The sequence below is a fragment of the Podarcis erhardii genome, assembly GCF_964252035.2.
Source record: "Podarcis erhardii genome assembly, chromosome: 5".
Classification (NCBI taxonomy): Eukaryota; Metazoa; Chordata; class Lepidosauria; order Squamata; family Lacertidae; genus Podarcis; species Podarcis erhardii.
Window position 1 is genome coordinate 41,829,730 of NC_138509.1, and position 15,000 is coordinate 41,844,729.

The window sequence follows — 15,000 nt, forward strand, 5'->3', positions numbered from 1 at the left end:
TAAAGCCAAAGATTTTCTGACATGGGAAAGATTTTTTTCGTTCTTAAGAAGAGTATTAAATCCTTTCTTCCCTTGACTTCTGTAGGAGGATATGTAAAGTAGCTGTCAGATCTTTCTTAGGGGAAAAAAGTTAACGGGTAATTGTGTGTGTATGTACACACACACACACACACACACACACACACTAACACTTGAAATTTGGATTCATTGATCTTTCTGCTTCCTGCTTCCTTACCACATTTTCAGTGACAACATAACACTGTTATGTGTTTCAGCAGGCATTACAATTTTTATTCAATTAGAGATATTTAGTATGTGATAGTAGCTATTTTTAAACTGCTCTCTGGAGTTTTTGATGTTAAATCAAAATGAAGCAAAATCAGTTCTAAAGAATGAATCTGCCTTATAGGAATTCCGATCCTAGAAGGGAATTGCAAGGTCATTATTCAAGCTTATGCATATTTTTCACATGGTACTGTAACATATTTACACTTACCATAAATATATAATCAGTGTATCCTATCAACATCTATCAGCAAGTAGATCTGTTTTCCTCTCACTTTGGGGAGTGAAAGATTGGGAAAGTATGATATACCTGTGTACTTAAATATAGTTTCATTGTGCACATTATACATACTCTGTGAGGTAAGTGTGACACAAATACTCCATGATACAGAGAGTACTGATAAATCATGTGAACTGGTACTTCACTACAATACAACTTTCCATAATACGATTTGGATTCAGTTCTAAATGCATTTTTCCCCTAAATCCCATAGATTTTATGGGGATTTGTTCCCAGATGTGTATAGCATCTTGTCATTAACTTTTATAAACAAATCAGTTTTAATGAAACCTATCCATGAAGACAGTACTAGAGCTTGCAATATTAAATGCTTGTATTCACACCTGTGAAGCACAAGCTATTTTACAAAAAGCTCTATTCTTTTAACATTTATTAATTTCACAAAGCCTTAAAACCTTAAGAAAGACACTAGCTTGATTTTTAAAAAGAGGAGGGGAGAGAAGAGTGTGGAAAATCTTTCCTATGGCCCAAAAGTCTCCTGTAGATTGTTATGTGCATAAGGCTTAAGCTCAGACACATTTGCAGATGAACTGCTTTTACTAGCTTCTCTGAGACATGACATTTGTTCAGAAGATTAGCCAGGTTGTAATGTGTAGCATAATTGCACTGTGCGGATGTCCCAGAAGTGAAAACCTAATTGCTTGACAGGACTATAACTTTGTGGTATGCTCTCACCTTGTTAGGTCCTTTTCTGATGCAGTTCAAATGAAGTCTGGCCGCAGGTGTGCCTAATTTACCTCGCAACAGAACGTGTTGAATTTAATTGCACAGTGGTTGTTAGGAAAAATTGGTGGGTGGAATATCAAGTGACTCAGTGTACACTGATGGCAGATGGGCATTAAGAGGTATTCTGAGCTAAATGTATAGGTGAGTTGAGTTAATAAAATATGTAATTTTGATTTTAAAATAATGAATCCTTGTCATAGATAATGCAGTTTAATTAAAAGGGCACCTGCTCTTTCTTTAGCAAGAAGTTCAAAGAGAAATAAACACCGACTTTCTGAAATTTGTGCTTCTAAAAATGTGAACTTGTGAAAATTCACAGGAAGGCTTTTGAAACTGATTTAGTCTAAATAATACCATCACTTTTCTGTGCTGCTTTACAGCAGCAACATACCCAGCCCATGTTTCCTGAGTGGAACTGTCAATTTTTTTCGAGTGTCATCCTCCTGCAGGGATAAATGCCACCAGAGGGCACACTGAAATCCAGCATTCCTTAGTCCTACACATAGTATTCAAACAATAGTACATCTTCCCCACCTCTCGTGGGCTGGCCGAGTGTGCCAGGTGGGAGGAGCCATCCACCTGTTAATCACATGATGCCACATTTCTTAAAAGTATCTCATCTGCAGTTATACTATAAAAGGTTGCGAGAACATCTGTCAAAGGCTGCCTTTTATTCCATTCAGGCAGAATATGTCAGCTGCTTGTGTGTGTTTTTGTTTTGTTTTAAAAAACAACCCACTAAAACAAACATTATTCTACAAAATAATGGAATGTCACACAGAGATCTCAATACAAAAAGTAGAATGCCCAGCAGCTCACTGAGTCACAGAAATTTGAACTCTGGTTTCTTTCTTTTACTTTCAGTCTCCATAATTCTGGATAAGAGCTGGGTGGCGGGGTGGGGTTGACCCCACTGTAGATGTGGTAATCTTAATAGTATTAGTTTTTAAGGTGCCACAGGAGTCCTGGACGGTTTATACTTTCCTAAAACTCATATAGCCATGGCAGTGCATTTGCTGGGGGTGGGACAAGGCAGCAACAAGGTCAAGAGGGCACCAGGTTGGCAGTGGCATCTTCTCCAGGTTTAACGACATTGATTGTCATCTTCTGTTGTGGAGCTGGGGGAAGAATAGTATTTCCAGACCTTAGAATTGAAATAATTTGGCACTTTTTATTTTCAAACACCCCTGCCACTGTTTCTCTGAGCATGTGTTTTGTTTATTCCTCCTTTGAACTCACAAAGACCTAAAATAGTTCCTCTGATTAATTTAACCTCCCTCCCAGTTAATATATCCTGCAACCCATATTCTGCTCCAAATTAATTCCACTTCAATTACCCCCATTCATCATTACGCCCCCATCACCTCTAAATAATTTCCTATTAAATTAATATCTCCAAATTAATATCCCATTCATAAGGTGATCTAAGGGCTTTAAAGAAAAACACCCTTCTTTGTAGTCACTTTAAAACCCAAGCCTAAGCAGGTAGCGTGATTACCTGTACTTACAACATTTGTATCACTGCTACCAGCTACAGGAAAACAAAAAGGTAGCCATCATAAAGACAAGCCTGAGGAAGATTAGATGCTTCCCACATCTCTCTGCAACTCTACTGACCCTTCTCCCCTCTGTGTCTTTGCAACAGCTAGCAGCTCCCATGCTTTATACCACTGCCTCCCCATACGTTCTCCCTCCTCTTCACTCTGGCTTGTCGGAGGTATGCAGGAGCCAGCGTCCTATTGGGTTATGACAGCAACAAGAACTTTTACTCTGTAAGAAGGAGAGTAGAGAACTATGTGGGCACCTGGGAACAGGTCTGTGGGCACTGCAGAACTAGAGGAATATCCCCTATCTTGAAAGGATGACTGAGATGATGTATATAAATTGCTTTGAACATTTAAAATTCACTATAAACATGTTAAATATTCTCTTGTTTTAGTCCAACTCGGTTCACCAGTGCTTCCTGCTGCTTACTTCAGTCCACATGTAACAATTTAATCAATATCAGATCCAGCATTTGCCTTCACAGCCAAATTTTCCTTTACCTTCTCTTGCTCACAGCAACAGGAGGCAGAGGGTGATGGGAAAGGGCAGGGGTAGCCAGCATGGTGCCCTCTATATGTTGCTGGACAACAAGTCCCACTAGCCTCAACCAAGGTGGCCTGTGGTCAGTGATGAGGAGTTGTAGCCCAACCTTCTGAAGGCACCACACTGGGTACCATTGGGCTAGGAATCATATTGTTTTAAGCTGCTCCTTGCAAACCAAAGAAGAATAGTGGGCAGTGAGTTCTTATTTCTCCCATAGGAAATATGCTGTTGCAAAACACTCAAGGGGGTGGATTTTGAAGCCCGAAGCTGCAATGGAAGAGCTTGTACTTTGAGACTTTGGATACAGAACTGCAAACTGTGACGTTGCCAAAACCTTAGCCCAAAATTAATAGGTGCATTGTTTTACTCTTTCTCCTGTCCTAATAACCACTCTAGCTGAACCCTTGCAAACTAAATCTACCTAACGATGCCCTTCATAATTCAGATCCTATCAATGACTGTCCTTATATTGCCCTCCATGCCAGCTTGGTAATCTTCTTGTGCCCTGCTCAGAGTGAAATGAGAACTATTGAGGGGACAAACTGGACCTTCACATCAATTACCCTGAGGCTGTGGATTGAACTTCCCACTGAAGTTGCAATTCACCCTTTTTATTGAACTTCTGGAGGGACTGTGAAGCAGATCTCTTCTGTTTGACCTCTGGTTCAGCTGGTTGGTTGATATGCTTTTTCTGCTGTGTTCCTCCCCCCACCCCATTTTTTTGGAAGTTTGTTAGATTCACTTTTGTTTGTGCATTGCCTTGAGAAGAGCCAGTGCTGTTTTTCTGGGGTTACTCAAGGGTATGCAGTACCAACACCTCTCATTGTTGTTGTTGTTAAAAGGTTACTGTAACAACTTCGTTGTGATGACCAGCACCCATTTTTCTAGCAAAAAAGCGCTGTGTAGAACAGCTAACAAATTGTTTTAATAAATAAACAATAATAAATACTAACAGATGAATAATTCATTATCATCATTATCATTGTAACAGTTCTACAGGACTTAGCCTAAAATTCTAAGGTTAAGCAACAGGTGAACAGGTAACTAAGAGGAGACTCAACCCTGGATTTGAATGGTATAAGGGAAATATATTTACCTTTACCTTTCCATAGTCATAGTGTATGGGAATTCGGGTGGGAAATTGGGATTAGGGGAAGTGTACCTCAGGCTGCACATCCCTAGACCCTAATTTAACTCTTCCTTCCAGGATATTTTAAGCTGTTAGGGGCTCTGCCCCAGGCACAGCTTAAAGAGTCCTTTGAGGGATGATTAATTAGGATCAAAGAAAGTGTTTTTCCTAGAATAAATATCTCCTTCCCCAACATTATTTTAGCTTAAAATTGGACTGAACAAAATTTTCAAGTATTGCATTTGTTTTCTCATGACAGCAAGTTCAATTCAGAATCCACCAAACCATATTCCAGTGTAGTTGCTATTATGTGGAATCTAACGTGAACAGTGTGTGTGTGTGTGTGTGTGTGTGTGTGTGTAGACAGGAGATGGGTCCTTCCCAAGGTGAATAGGTCAGATTGTAGTACCTGAGAAGGAATTTGATAATAGTTTTCAGATACAGTGAGTGATGCTTTGTAAATTTTAGAAAAGGTTAAAAAGAGTGAGCTAAGATATTTAAGCTGGAGGATAGACGCCTATGAACTGGAGTGGAGCACTTGGAAGTGGCTGTCTAGATTTATGGTGGCATCTCCATCACTCAGGGTCTTTAAGAGTATGTTGCACAAGCATTAGCTTGGATAAAGCAAATATTTTGATTACATGACACCTTGAAGAGTTGCCATCTACATGTCTAAAGGTATCTACCGGTGGAGATGTCTGTTGGTAGGATGCCTCTTGTTTCAAGCATCAGGGTACAGTTGGCAAACCCTTGACATTCCTTTTAGCTCTGTATTTTTTCTTAGTCAATTTGAGTCCAAAACCTCAATGTTTTAGACCACTGCTTCTTGATGGAGCTTTATATATACCTGGGAGGGGCTACTGCTGGGTCATTTGGGGTGAGGGACTCACACTGGGATAGCCTTGGCTCAGCTGGGAATGCTGGAGCCACTTAATCCAAACTTTCACATCCCAGCAGATATTGGGTTTGCATTGCACTGTAATAGTAAACGTTAACCATATCTGCTCAGAAGTAAGTTCTATTGGTCTTGCTGGGGTATACTACCCAGTATGTGGAGTTAGAATTGCAGTCTTAGCCTAAGAAGAGTTTAATGAAATACATTTCATGTCCCTCCCCTTTCTCTATTGTTTCCTCTGAACTCTTCCAAGCAAAGAGTTGTGCTCTTATACCTTGTGATGTACCTTGGTGGTTAATAATAATAATAATAATAATAATAATAATAATAATAATAATTTATTAATACTATTCTGGTTATTGGAATACTTTTGAAGAAGTAGTAGACTGTGTAATATGTTTTGCCCATGTTAACTGTATCAGAAACAAGGATTCTTCTTAACTGTTGAAAATACCGGGGGGGGGGGGACAGTCTGCAACTCTATTTTCTCACCAGTTATAACTACTGCTAACTACTACTAACAAAAAAAAAAGTCTCCATTTTTTGTGCATATAAGGTTGGTGAAGGCATACTTTTCAAGCATCGTAGTCCAAGCTTGCCCAGAACCCCATTAAATTGAAGGGCCAGATTTAACTAACCCATTGTGCTGGCAGAAGCCAGCTGAAGGAATCCTACTAGCACAATGAGGCTTTTCTACCCCTTCCCCTAATCCACTCTGCAGGGTCAGAACTGCATGCAGGGAGAGGCGAGGGGATATTGTTCCATCTGGCAAGCAGAAAAGCACATGCTGATGGTACAATCATATTAGTGCAATGTTGAATTTCACCCTGAGTCTTATTGGTGACCTTAAATTTGTAGCGCATCAAATGATATCTCTTGTTTCTCTGGTTTTTTCCCTAGCTGTGTTAAGCCAAGTTCTTGCCCTCCTGCGTGGAGGCTGGGAAGTGGAGGTGCATAGCTATGCATAAGCCTTTATCCATGGGCAAGGAAATGTACAGAATAGTAGGGGGAACTATGTTGCACTGCAGCCTCCAACTACCACTAATACAAATGAAGTCACTGGCCTGCAGGTCAGTGGTGCAGCATCCAGGCTGCAAGAGTAATAGGTAAGGGCTCAGGAAGAAAGTGAATTTTACCCACTGATGTGCTTCTTCCCATTACTTGCTACTCATTGGTGGTGCAGGTGATGCAGTCTGATACTGATTGCACGGCCCAAAGACCTCTGTTTTGCCCATGGCTATAAGTAGCTGTTGGATATCAGTAGTCCATGTGTATGTAAGGTGTCTAGGTTGCTGGGTGCTTCAGAGTGATTAGATGAGGTTGTGCTCTGGATGTCATGTTCTGAGCCTCTCCTTGCAAGGGACTTCCCGCCATGGTAGTATTCAGCCTGTTGTACATCCCCAGTTGCCAGTGGGTTTGCATACACACCATTGGCATAATTAAGATTATAGCAGGAGGTCTCTGCCAACCATATATGCCACTTACAGAATTACTGTTTGAAATAATTGCGTGAATGAGGGGTGTAATCTTTGAGGGAGGAGATTCATATTTGGAGGGGTGAATTTCTAAAAATAAAACAAAATGGTATTCCCACCTTAAATATGCAAGGTGGCCAAGGTTTTCTTTTCAGTTTTTCAACAAGAGACATTACTGACGCTTCAAGGGCTGACCCAAATTTCCAGCGTAGAGTGCCTCTGGAAGCAACGCTACCTTGTGACATACTAATGTTCCCAAAGACATTCCATTCCAAGAATGCAGCCAGGGCAGCCATGGTGCTGCTTGAAGTTATGGCAGGGGTTTCTTCTTGTTGTTGTTAAAGAAGGAAAAAAGAAAAGGGTGGGGAGACCTTGCTCACCTCTTATATATAAGAGTTTCCTATATGGCATGGCTGAAATGCCCAGTTTGTGTCTTCAATTTTTATCTTTTGATGCACTAAACATTTAAAAGCTGAAACAGAAAAGGTGCAACTGATGAAAACTTTTTTTACTGTACAACCTGCTATTTATTTCATGGTGTTTTGTGGACCTTAGTGTCCCGCTCTGGCCATGAGTGGGGTACAGAGACATGATGATGGATGCCAGTCAAGTCGTATGTAGGGAGAAGCTAGGGTTGCAGTACCTTGGATAGCTCCAAGCACATAACTTACTTCACCAACACCTGGAGCTCAATGGAGGCCTAATACCCATTTCAAGTGCCATCCCCTTCCCAAAGAGTGGAGAAACTTAAAGGGGTAGTCCTTGTGGCTAGGAACCAGCATTATGTCACCCTTTCATCAGCTCCTGCCTTGTGTGTTGCCTGTGTAGGTGAGCAGGCACTGAGAAGCATGGGACTCCTGGTGTAAAGGGGACTGGATCTTCAGGGGAATCTGGCTCACAGGGTGCTGCCTCTAGGAGATCCAATTCTGAGGCCTCTGGTTCAAGGAGCTCCTAGATGACAGGCTCAGACTCAGTGCTGGGGCATCTCCCTGGCCTACCATCAGTATCTCCTTGGCTGGCACCACTGATTTTCATGATCCAATTTGTTTTTCTTCCTCCTGTGTGTCAAAATCAGTACTGCTGCTCAGGGTCAGGGTAATGAGTCATGACAATTGAGCCTTCTCCACCAAGGATACTGGACTGAATAGCTATGAAGGGTTCTTCACCCTTTAAAAAACAGTGAGCAGCTATACTATTAGGCAAAGTCTAAATGTTGTTGGAATAAGATAAGATTATCTTTCCCACGTGCTTTCAAGTGTACAGTTGGAAAAAATATACAAGGGTTTTTAAACCCCAATATATAAGAAACTATAAATTGTAAGTCATTATAGCAGTTAAGGGGGGGCATGCATTAGTCACACATTTGATTTCCGTGTCTGTCTTTGTATTAAACAGCATCCTGGTCCTACACACAGTTATTTGAAAGTAAATTTTGCTGAGTTCAATTGGATTATTTCCAAATAAATAGGCATGGAATTTCAGATTGAGACTGCAATCCTAAACATTCTTACTAGGGAGTAAATGCTATTGAACACAGTGGAATTTACTTCTGTGTAATCATGCATAAGAGCACACTATAAATGTGGCCGATTGATCTGCACTGTTCACTTAAGTATCTGGCCCAAAATATCTATTCTCTTCTCAAGACTGGAAGATGCGATCGTTCAAGGGCATGCTGCTGTTGGTATGAGCTTCAGTTTATAGATGAAATAAATAAAACAAGAAAAATGGCATTCTGTTTTTGGCAACACTCCACTTGTAATTTTTGGTATAGAATCTGCTGCATACTTTCAAATCCGTCCTGTATCTTTGACATCCCTAACAAATTTTAATTTTGTATTTTTGTAGATTTTTTCTAAAGTTTTTCCTCAAGTGCAATCAGAACTGTTTGAAGAATGCAGGCAACCCACGAGATATGCGAAGATTCCAGGTACAGATTTCAAAAAGAGCTAAGGCTTGCAAGTACTTGTGCAGAAGAAGCATTATGCAGTTGATTTAAGGAGACTCTATCGTTTCTCCCTAATTGTTACGAACATTGGCCAAATTTAATTGCATGTTGTATTTTCAGTTCTTTGTGACCTCCGCAAGTCAGATCTCCCAACCTTCCAGACCACTCAGTAAAGCAACAAGAGCGCCCGCCTCTCTCATTTCCATTGTAACAGTAGCTGCCCCTCTTCTGGTTATCTGACCTAATCTGAGATGTCCCACCACCACCAAGAACATGTGTAGTAATCCCAAAGGGCAGGGCAGTACCTCTTGCTGGCCAATAGTTCAGGTTTTAAGCTCTGATGTGCACAGAGACAATTTGTATATGTTTTGCACAGATTAACCACCAAGAACTTGAAAACATCTAAGGATTATTTAAAAAAAATCCTTATGTAGTGAAGTAGTTATACTGTTCAGAAAAGTTTTGTTACATGTCAAATACCATTGTTTTACTTTGTTGGGGTAGGGTGGGGCAGCTAATGTTCCTGGAATTTATTGGGTTTTGGCTCAATCTTTATGGTTTTCATGATATAAAAGTCAATTTTCTTAATAAGAGTTATTTTCTATTTGTTTCTTGTTGCAGTTTTATATAAAAAAAACTACTGTAGGTAACTCAAAACCAATATAGAAAACTTTCTGTTTTAACAGATTGTTGTTGTTTTAACTGGGAATAGTTATGGAGCAATATAACATTTTAGATTAGAAACATTTCAGTCAGAGAGATGGTTCTGAGAAGAGTAACTTACTATTAAAGTAATGTAACGTGGGCTTCTTTGCATAGCCAACCCAATCAAATGATGCTAGCCAAGTTGGAGAGAGAAAAACAACTCTTCAGAACAATTGCACCAAGCTTCAATTTTTCATGCAGCTCAGGTTCATGTGGATTGATAATATTGATCCATCTGAACAGAGCATAAGGTAAAACCTGCAATGAGTGGAAATATCCCTCATGTCTCACCAGTGACTAAATGAAGCATCAGCCATGAATAGTTTTGTGGTTGGCAATGTAGCCAGTAGGAAGTCACTAGGAAGACTTCCCTGGGTTTCCTTAACTAAGCTACCTACTTCTTAGAAGAGTTAAGTGGATTTAACAGTATGTCAGGTCTTGAACAATATTTTCAACTTGTTTTACTATCTCAGCACTTTTCTTTAGGTGCGCTGCAGGAATGAGCCAATAAAACAAAGGAGAGCGCATATGTACTTTTGCTGAACCATAGAATTTTCCTTTTGTGATTACTGACCTATATATCAGTGACGGAACAAAACGTGTTTTATATATTAAATACAATTTTATCTGTTTTGGAAAACATACTGTGGCCTAGCAACAGGAGGGAGGAACCCCAACTTCCCTTAGAATTGCTCTTTAATGTGCTTTATGATACCCTGTTTCTAAAAACATTATATGTACATAGAACTGGGGGATGTCAGTCACCTCTATAATTCATTAAAAGTGAAAAGCAACTAGCCTAGTAATGTGACTGCAGGGACTGGAATTTGGGATACTGGAGGCAAAGTCCAGCTTTATGAATCTCCCATAATGGATGTCCTGGAGAAGCAATACAGTCTGACTCTTCGGAGAAAACAGTGCAGGCTGCAGAATCACAGACTTCTAGAGAAACACCCTCAGGCTTCTCTCAAGGGGAACACAGATGGCTGGCTCAGAGGAGGCAGAATATACAGGAGAAGGTGCTGTAATAGCTGATAGCTAATTACAGCATGTGGAAAAAAACAGGATCAAAGGTGATCTAAAACATAGAAAATAGGAAAGAATTTACATCTGATGCCTTGGACCCACTGGGAAAGGAAAAGTGTCCTGTGTTTTCATTTATAGTAAGTTGTCGTAGGATACACCTTTTTCCATTTCTCCCCTCCCAACAGAAATTAAAAGGTTGGTCCTTTTAATATGCTGTAGCACCATTCTCTGTTGTTTTTAAACTAAAAGCAAAAGGTTGTATTGAATTGTTTCACTGCTGATGGAAGGCTCTTTGATTCAGTAAAGGCTTCCACAAGCTGAAACGCGATTCACAAATTCTCCCTTTCTCCTCAAGTCCCCTTCAACATCTATCATGATTTTTGCTGATTTCCCTCTCCCTTTGCAGTCCCTTGCACCCCCTCAACATCAAATATCATCTCCCCCTTTCTGCTAACAAAAACCTCTGCTGGATCAAATTGCTTTCCATCAATGGAGGGACACAACTGGATACAACCAAAAATGTAGAGCAATTGCTCCACTGGGAAGGGCAGGACAAACATGAGTAACAGTACAAGAGTTGTTTAAATAAAGTTAGATAATCTGGCCATATTGTATTATGGTAATAAACACTGCCTACTGAAAGTAACTTACATATGTACCTCAAAATACAATAAGTAAAGACTTTTCATCCATTGATAATTACAGTAGGACTTCTAGAATGCAACTCACAATTCTATGGGGTAGAATTTCTTAATGCCAAGGATGTGCATTTTTGTAACTGTTCCTTAAAAAAAACTTACTAAGTCTGACATCTCTTCTATGGCAAGACTCTAAACTTGGAAACAAGTACAGAAAGCTTTCAGTTAAAAATAAAGAAGGAATTTTCATTGGCAAAGCAGGGTCAGTGAGTGTCCGACTAAACTTGAGAATGGATACTTTTCATGAATTGAAAGCACTTTTAGTATTCATATTAAACTTGGTCTTTTCAGATGCAAAAAAGTTCATTATCAGACATTAAATGTAATTGTGAAAGTGACCTAGAGATCATTTCTGGAGAGAAAACAGAAAGTTACATATAGTTACTGATTTATTAAGCAAAATATTTTTTCCCTTCTGACTTGGAGTGCTCACAATTCTTCATTTGAAGACAGTCTCAAGTGTACAAATTTTAATTGGATAAACTATCTAATCAATATATCAACAGATCAATCAAAACAGTAGCTTTTAAAATGAGTGGTTAGAGGGGTGTTTCTGAAACTAATGGGTAGAAGAATATTTTCCCTGAATTGAATTCATTTGTTAGCATAATAGGAGATTAAACTCTAATTAGTGCAGCGGGTGTTGAGGAGGAGGAAAAAAACTGTGAGCTGAAAAATCTCCACTGATAGCCAAAAAGGAGTGAATGCATCTATGAATAAATCTATGTACAGAGAAAAGGAACAGATTATATGTTTCCACTTTGTTGTTTAAACTTATTGTAGCAGCTGCACTACATTTTCTGACTACATGCTTCAAAAAAGAAATGTGCTTCTTTTCTTTTTCTCCCCCAGGTTGTTGTATCAACAACAGTCAATGTGGACGGCCATGTTCTGGCTGTCTCAGACAACATGTTTGTACACAACAACTCCAAACATGGAAGGCGGGCTCGCCGCCTTGACCCCTCAGAAGGTACGGCCCCTTCTTATCTGGAAAATGGTAGGCACACATTTACATGTCGTTTTTTATTTGCAATGCTTTTTTTGCACCATATTTTGTGTTGCTACACGACTACATTTTACTTTTTACATTATATACTTCTCTTCTTGATCATCCTATTAAAATACAGTACATTAGCATTTCTGATTGCACATCAAGGAGAAGATTGTCTCTCCTGCATTTGCTTCCAACTTTATTTCCTTTCTTTAACATGTAACATACAGCCATTCTTCTCGTTCTTTTCTGTTTATTTGCTTACAGCTTTTTCTTGCTGTTTCAGTTCGATTTGCTTTTACTTTGGCTTGTCATAATCTTCAGTCCAGAAATACATTCACAGATTGTGTATGTAAGTTTAAATGGGTCCTAAAAACATGACCAAATCTGTAAAGAATTTACTATGTGAGGTCAATTTCCTGTTCCTGGGTCCTACTGCAACAGATTAAGGCACTACTGAGGTCTTGAATAAGGAAAAATGTTGTGCTTTCTTTCAATCAGATTCAGAAAAACCACCAGCCTCTATATGTTACATATGAAAGCATGTAATGAACTATATCTATTTAGCATCTACTTAAGGCCAAATGTCAAACCCAGCTACACACATGAAAGAATGATTGATGCTCTCCATCTCTGTTTATGTGCCACTATAAATGTATACAGTAATGGATACATTTCTAACAATGTAAAGCAACTTCAGAGCATATTTATTAATGCATTTATTTGCCACTTTCCCAAAACACATGCAGCCCTCAAAGTAGCTGACAGGCATTAAAAATGACATGATAATAAGTACATTAGAATAGATAACAACAATACAGTACATAAAATCCTACTAAAACCTAAAAAGCAACCAAGACAGGGATAATCAAATGCTTGCATGAAAACAGCTATGTTTATAGGCCTTCAAAAAACTGAAAGAGAAAGGGCAAAGTGAGCTACACAGAACGGGAATTCCAGAGCATAGGAATTGCAATTCGTATCTTCTTCATAGTGAAATACAAATTCAAAACTGATTCTGAAAATGCCTGTTAGGGAGAACCTTGATGTGGAAACTACTCGTTTAAGAAAACTGCTTGTGGAATGAATTAATATCTGTCAAAAGCAATAGCTACCTGAAACAGATGAAGATATTTGGATCTTGACCTAAATCACCAGACTAAACCTTTATTTTTTTTTTAGAATGCAATTGTTAAAATGGAAGCATAAGACAAAACAAAAACCCTCCTCCAATCAGCCTCAGGTTGTGGTTCCTTAAGTATAGCCATACCTCTAAGTGATTTACATACATGTAATTTGTAGCTACTGTCTAGCCTGCTTAAATACATTATCTGAGCAATTTCATAGCTGCAGAAAAAAAGAACTGATTCCATATGGCTGGGATCCATGTTACAGATGTAACAAGTTCAATGTGTGCCCAGTCCCCACCGAGTTGCATGATTATTTTCCATGCCTGTACCATACCTCCACTGGGGCTGCTGGCATAGGAAAACATATGCTATGGGTGAGTCACATGATTGGTCCTTTTATATGGCACCACTATGACATGAAGCACAACTATCTTGAAGGAGGCATCCATATCACATAGGTAATAAGGCAGTCAGTTCTGTTCCTGTTCCGCATAATACACATACTAAATGCAAAAACTGATTATTGCAGCATGCAGCGATAAACCAAACAAAATATAACGTAATGATTTTTTTATTTAAAATATTAATTTATTTTGCACCATAAAAACATTTGTTTTTCTTTTCTAATAACTACGGTAAAAAAAATATAATAATTAAAGGTTGCCTGGAGCACAAGAGTCATTATAGTCTATGACGTATTGTTTATCTCTTTCATATGTACTGAAAGTAGGTGTGTGTTTTGCCTGGCAACCATCACTAATGAGGTTCACAATTAAGAAGGTTGAATCCTCTCTCCTAGTCCTTGCCTTCCCAAGAGAGAGAGAAGGATGGGGGTGGAGTGGGGGAGACGAACTAGCAACATCATAGGTTAAGTAAGTCATGCTCAACCCTGTGGTGTTAGGCTTGTAACCTGGGCCCAAATTCAGCCTCTTCTAATGAGCTGTTATAATCTAAGCAAAATATAAGTATTTGTTTTTGTAAGTGGAATAAAAACTATTCGGCTCCAAGCAGAATACACAACTAGCATAATAAAGGCACCCTCCAGTAATACAGGAAAACTTACCTGCAGAACAATATAATTCATTGGTTTATATAAATGTTAAAGCTTCCCTTGCTTCTGTAGGATGAACCATAGACAGTCATCTGGCTTGGTGCAAAACCACTTGGATTTAGTCTATCAATGCCAATGTTGTTTTAAAAGAAAGAACACTTAAAAATAATATCAAAGAGCCAAGCATGGTCATGAGGTTACTGCAGTGTTAGTGTGATGTCATGTGCTGACAAAACTGTAGGCATTTTCTCTGTCACAGAACAAGGTTGCAGGGTAGCAAATTGCAAAATACCTCCAACTTTTCAAAAAAGGAAATCTGGGGGGGGGGGCAGCTTAATCACACATGTTTTAAAGATTGTGGTTGATGCCTAAGCAGGGCCTGGCAATTCACCAATCTGTCTAAAGTACAATAATGTGTGTAGTAATGCCCAGTTTTATTTTTGTTCCTGCATGCTTTAAGCTGTACTTTTTACGCAGAATATTTTAGTGAATTAGTATCCCTCTTCTTGAATGAACAGCACCTATCATAAACCATAGATATTTGCTTATATG

At 39.1% G+C, this 15,000-nt stretch overlaps 1 protein-coding gene across 23 annotated transcripts in view; it reads left to right on the forward strand.

Annotated features, from left to right (window-relative positions):
- The window catches only part of EBF3 (EBF transcription factor 3), a gene marked incomplete at its 3' end in the record, with an annotated part of 663,555 nt that overhangs the window by 119,300 nt on the left and 529,255 nt on the right, over positions 1–15,000 (forward strand). For 16 of the 23 annotated variants that reach the window (XM_081863247.1, XM_081863258.1, XM_081863265.1 and 13 more), the window contains 2 exons: positions 8,748–8,829; positions 12,129–12,273. In XM_081863247.1, the coding sequence (XP_081719373.1) occupies positions 8,748–8,829; positions 12,129–12,273 (227 nt within the window). The remainder of the gene's footprint in view (positions 1–8,747; positions 8,830–12,128; positions 12,274–15,000) is intronic. The other 7 variants (XM_081863269.1, XM_081863248.1, XM_081863267.1 and 4 more) reach the window with 1 other exon arrangement.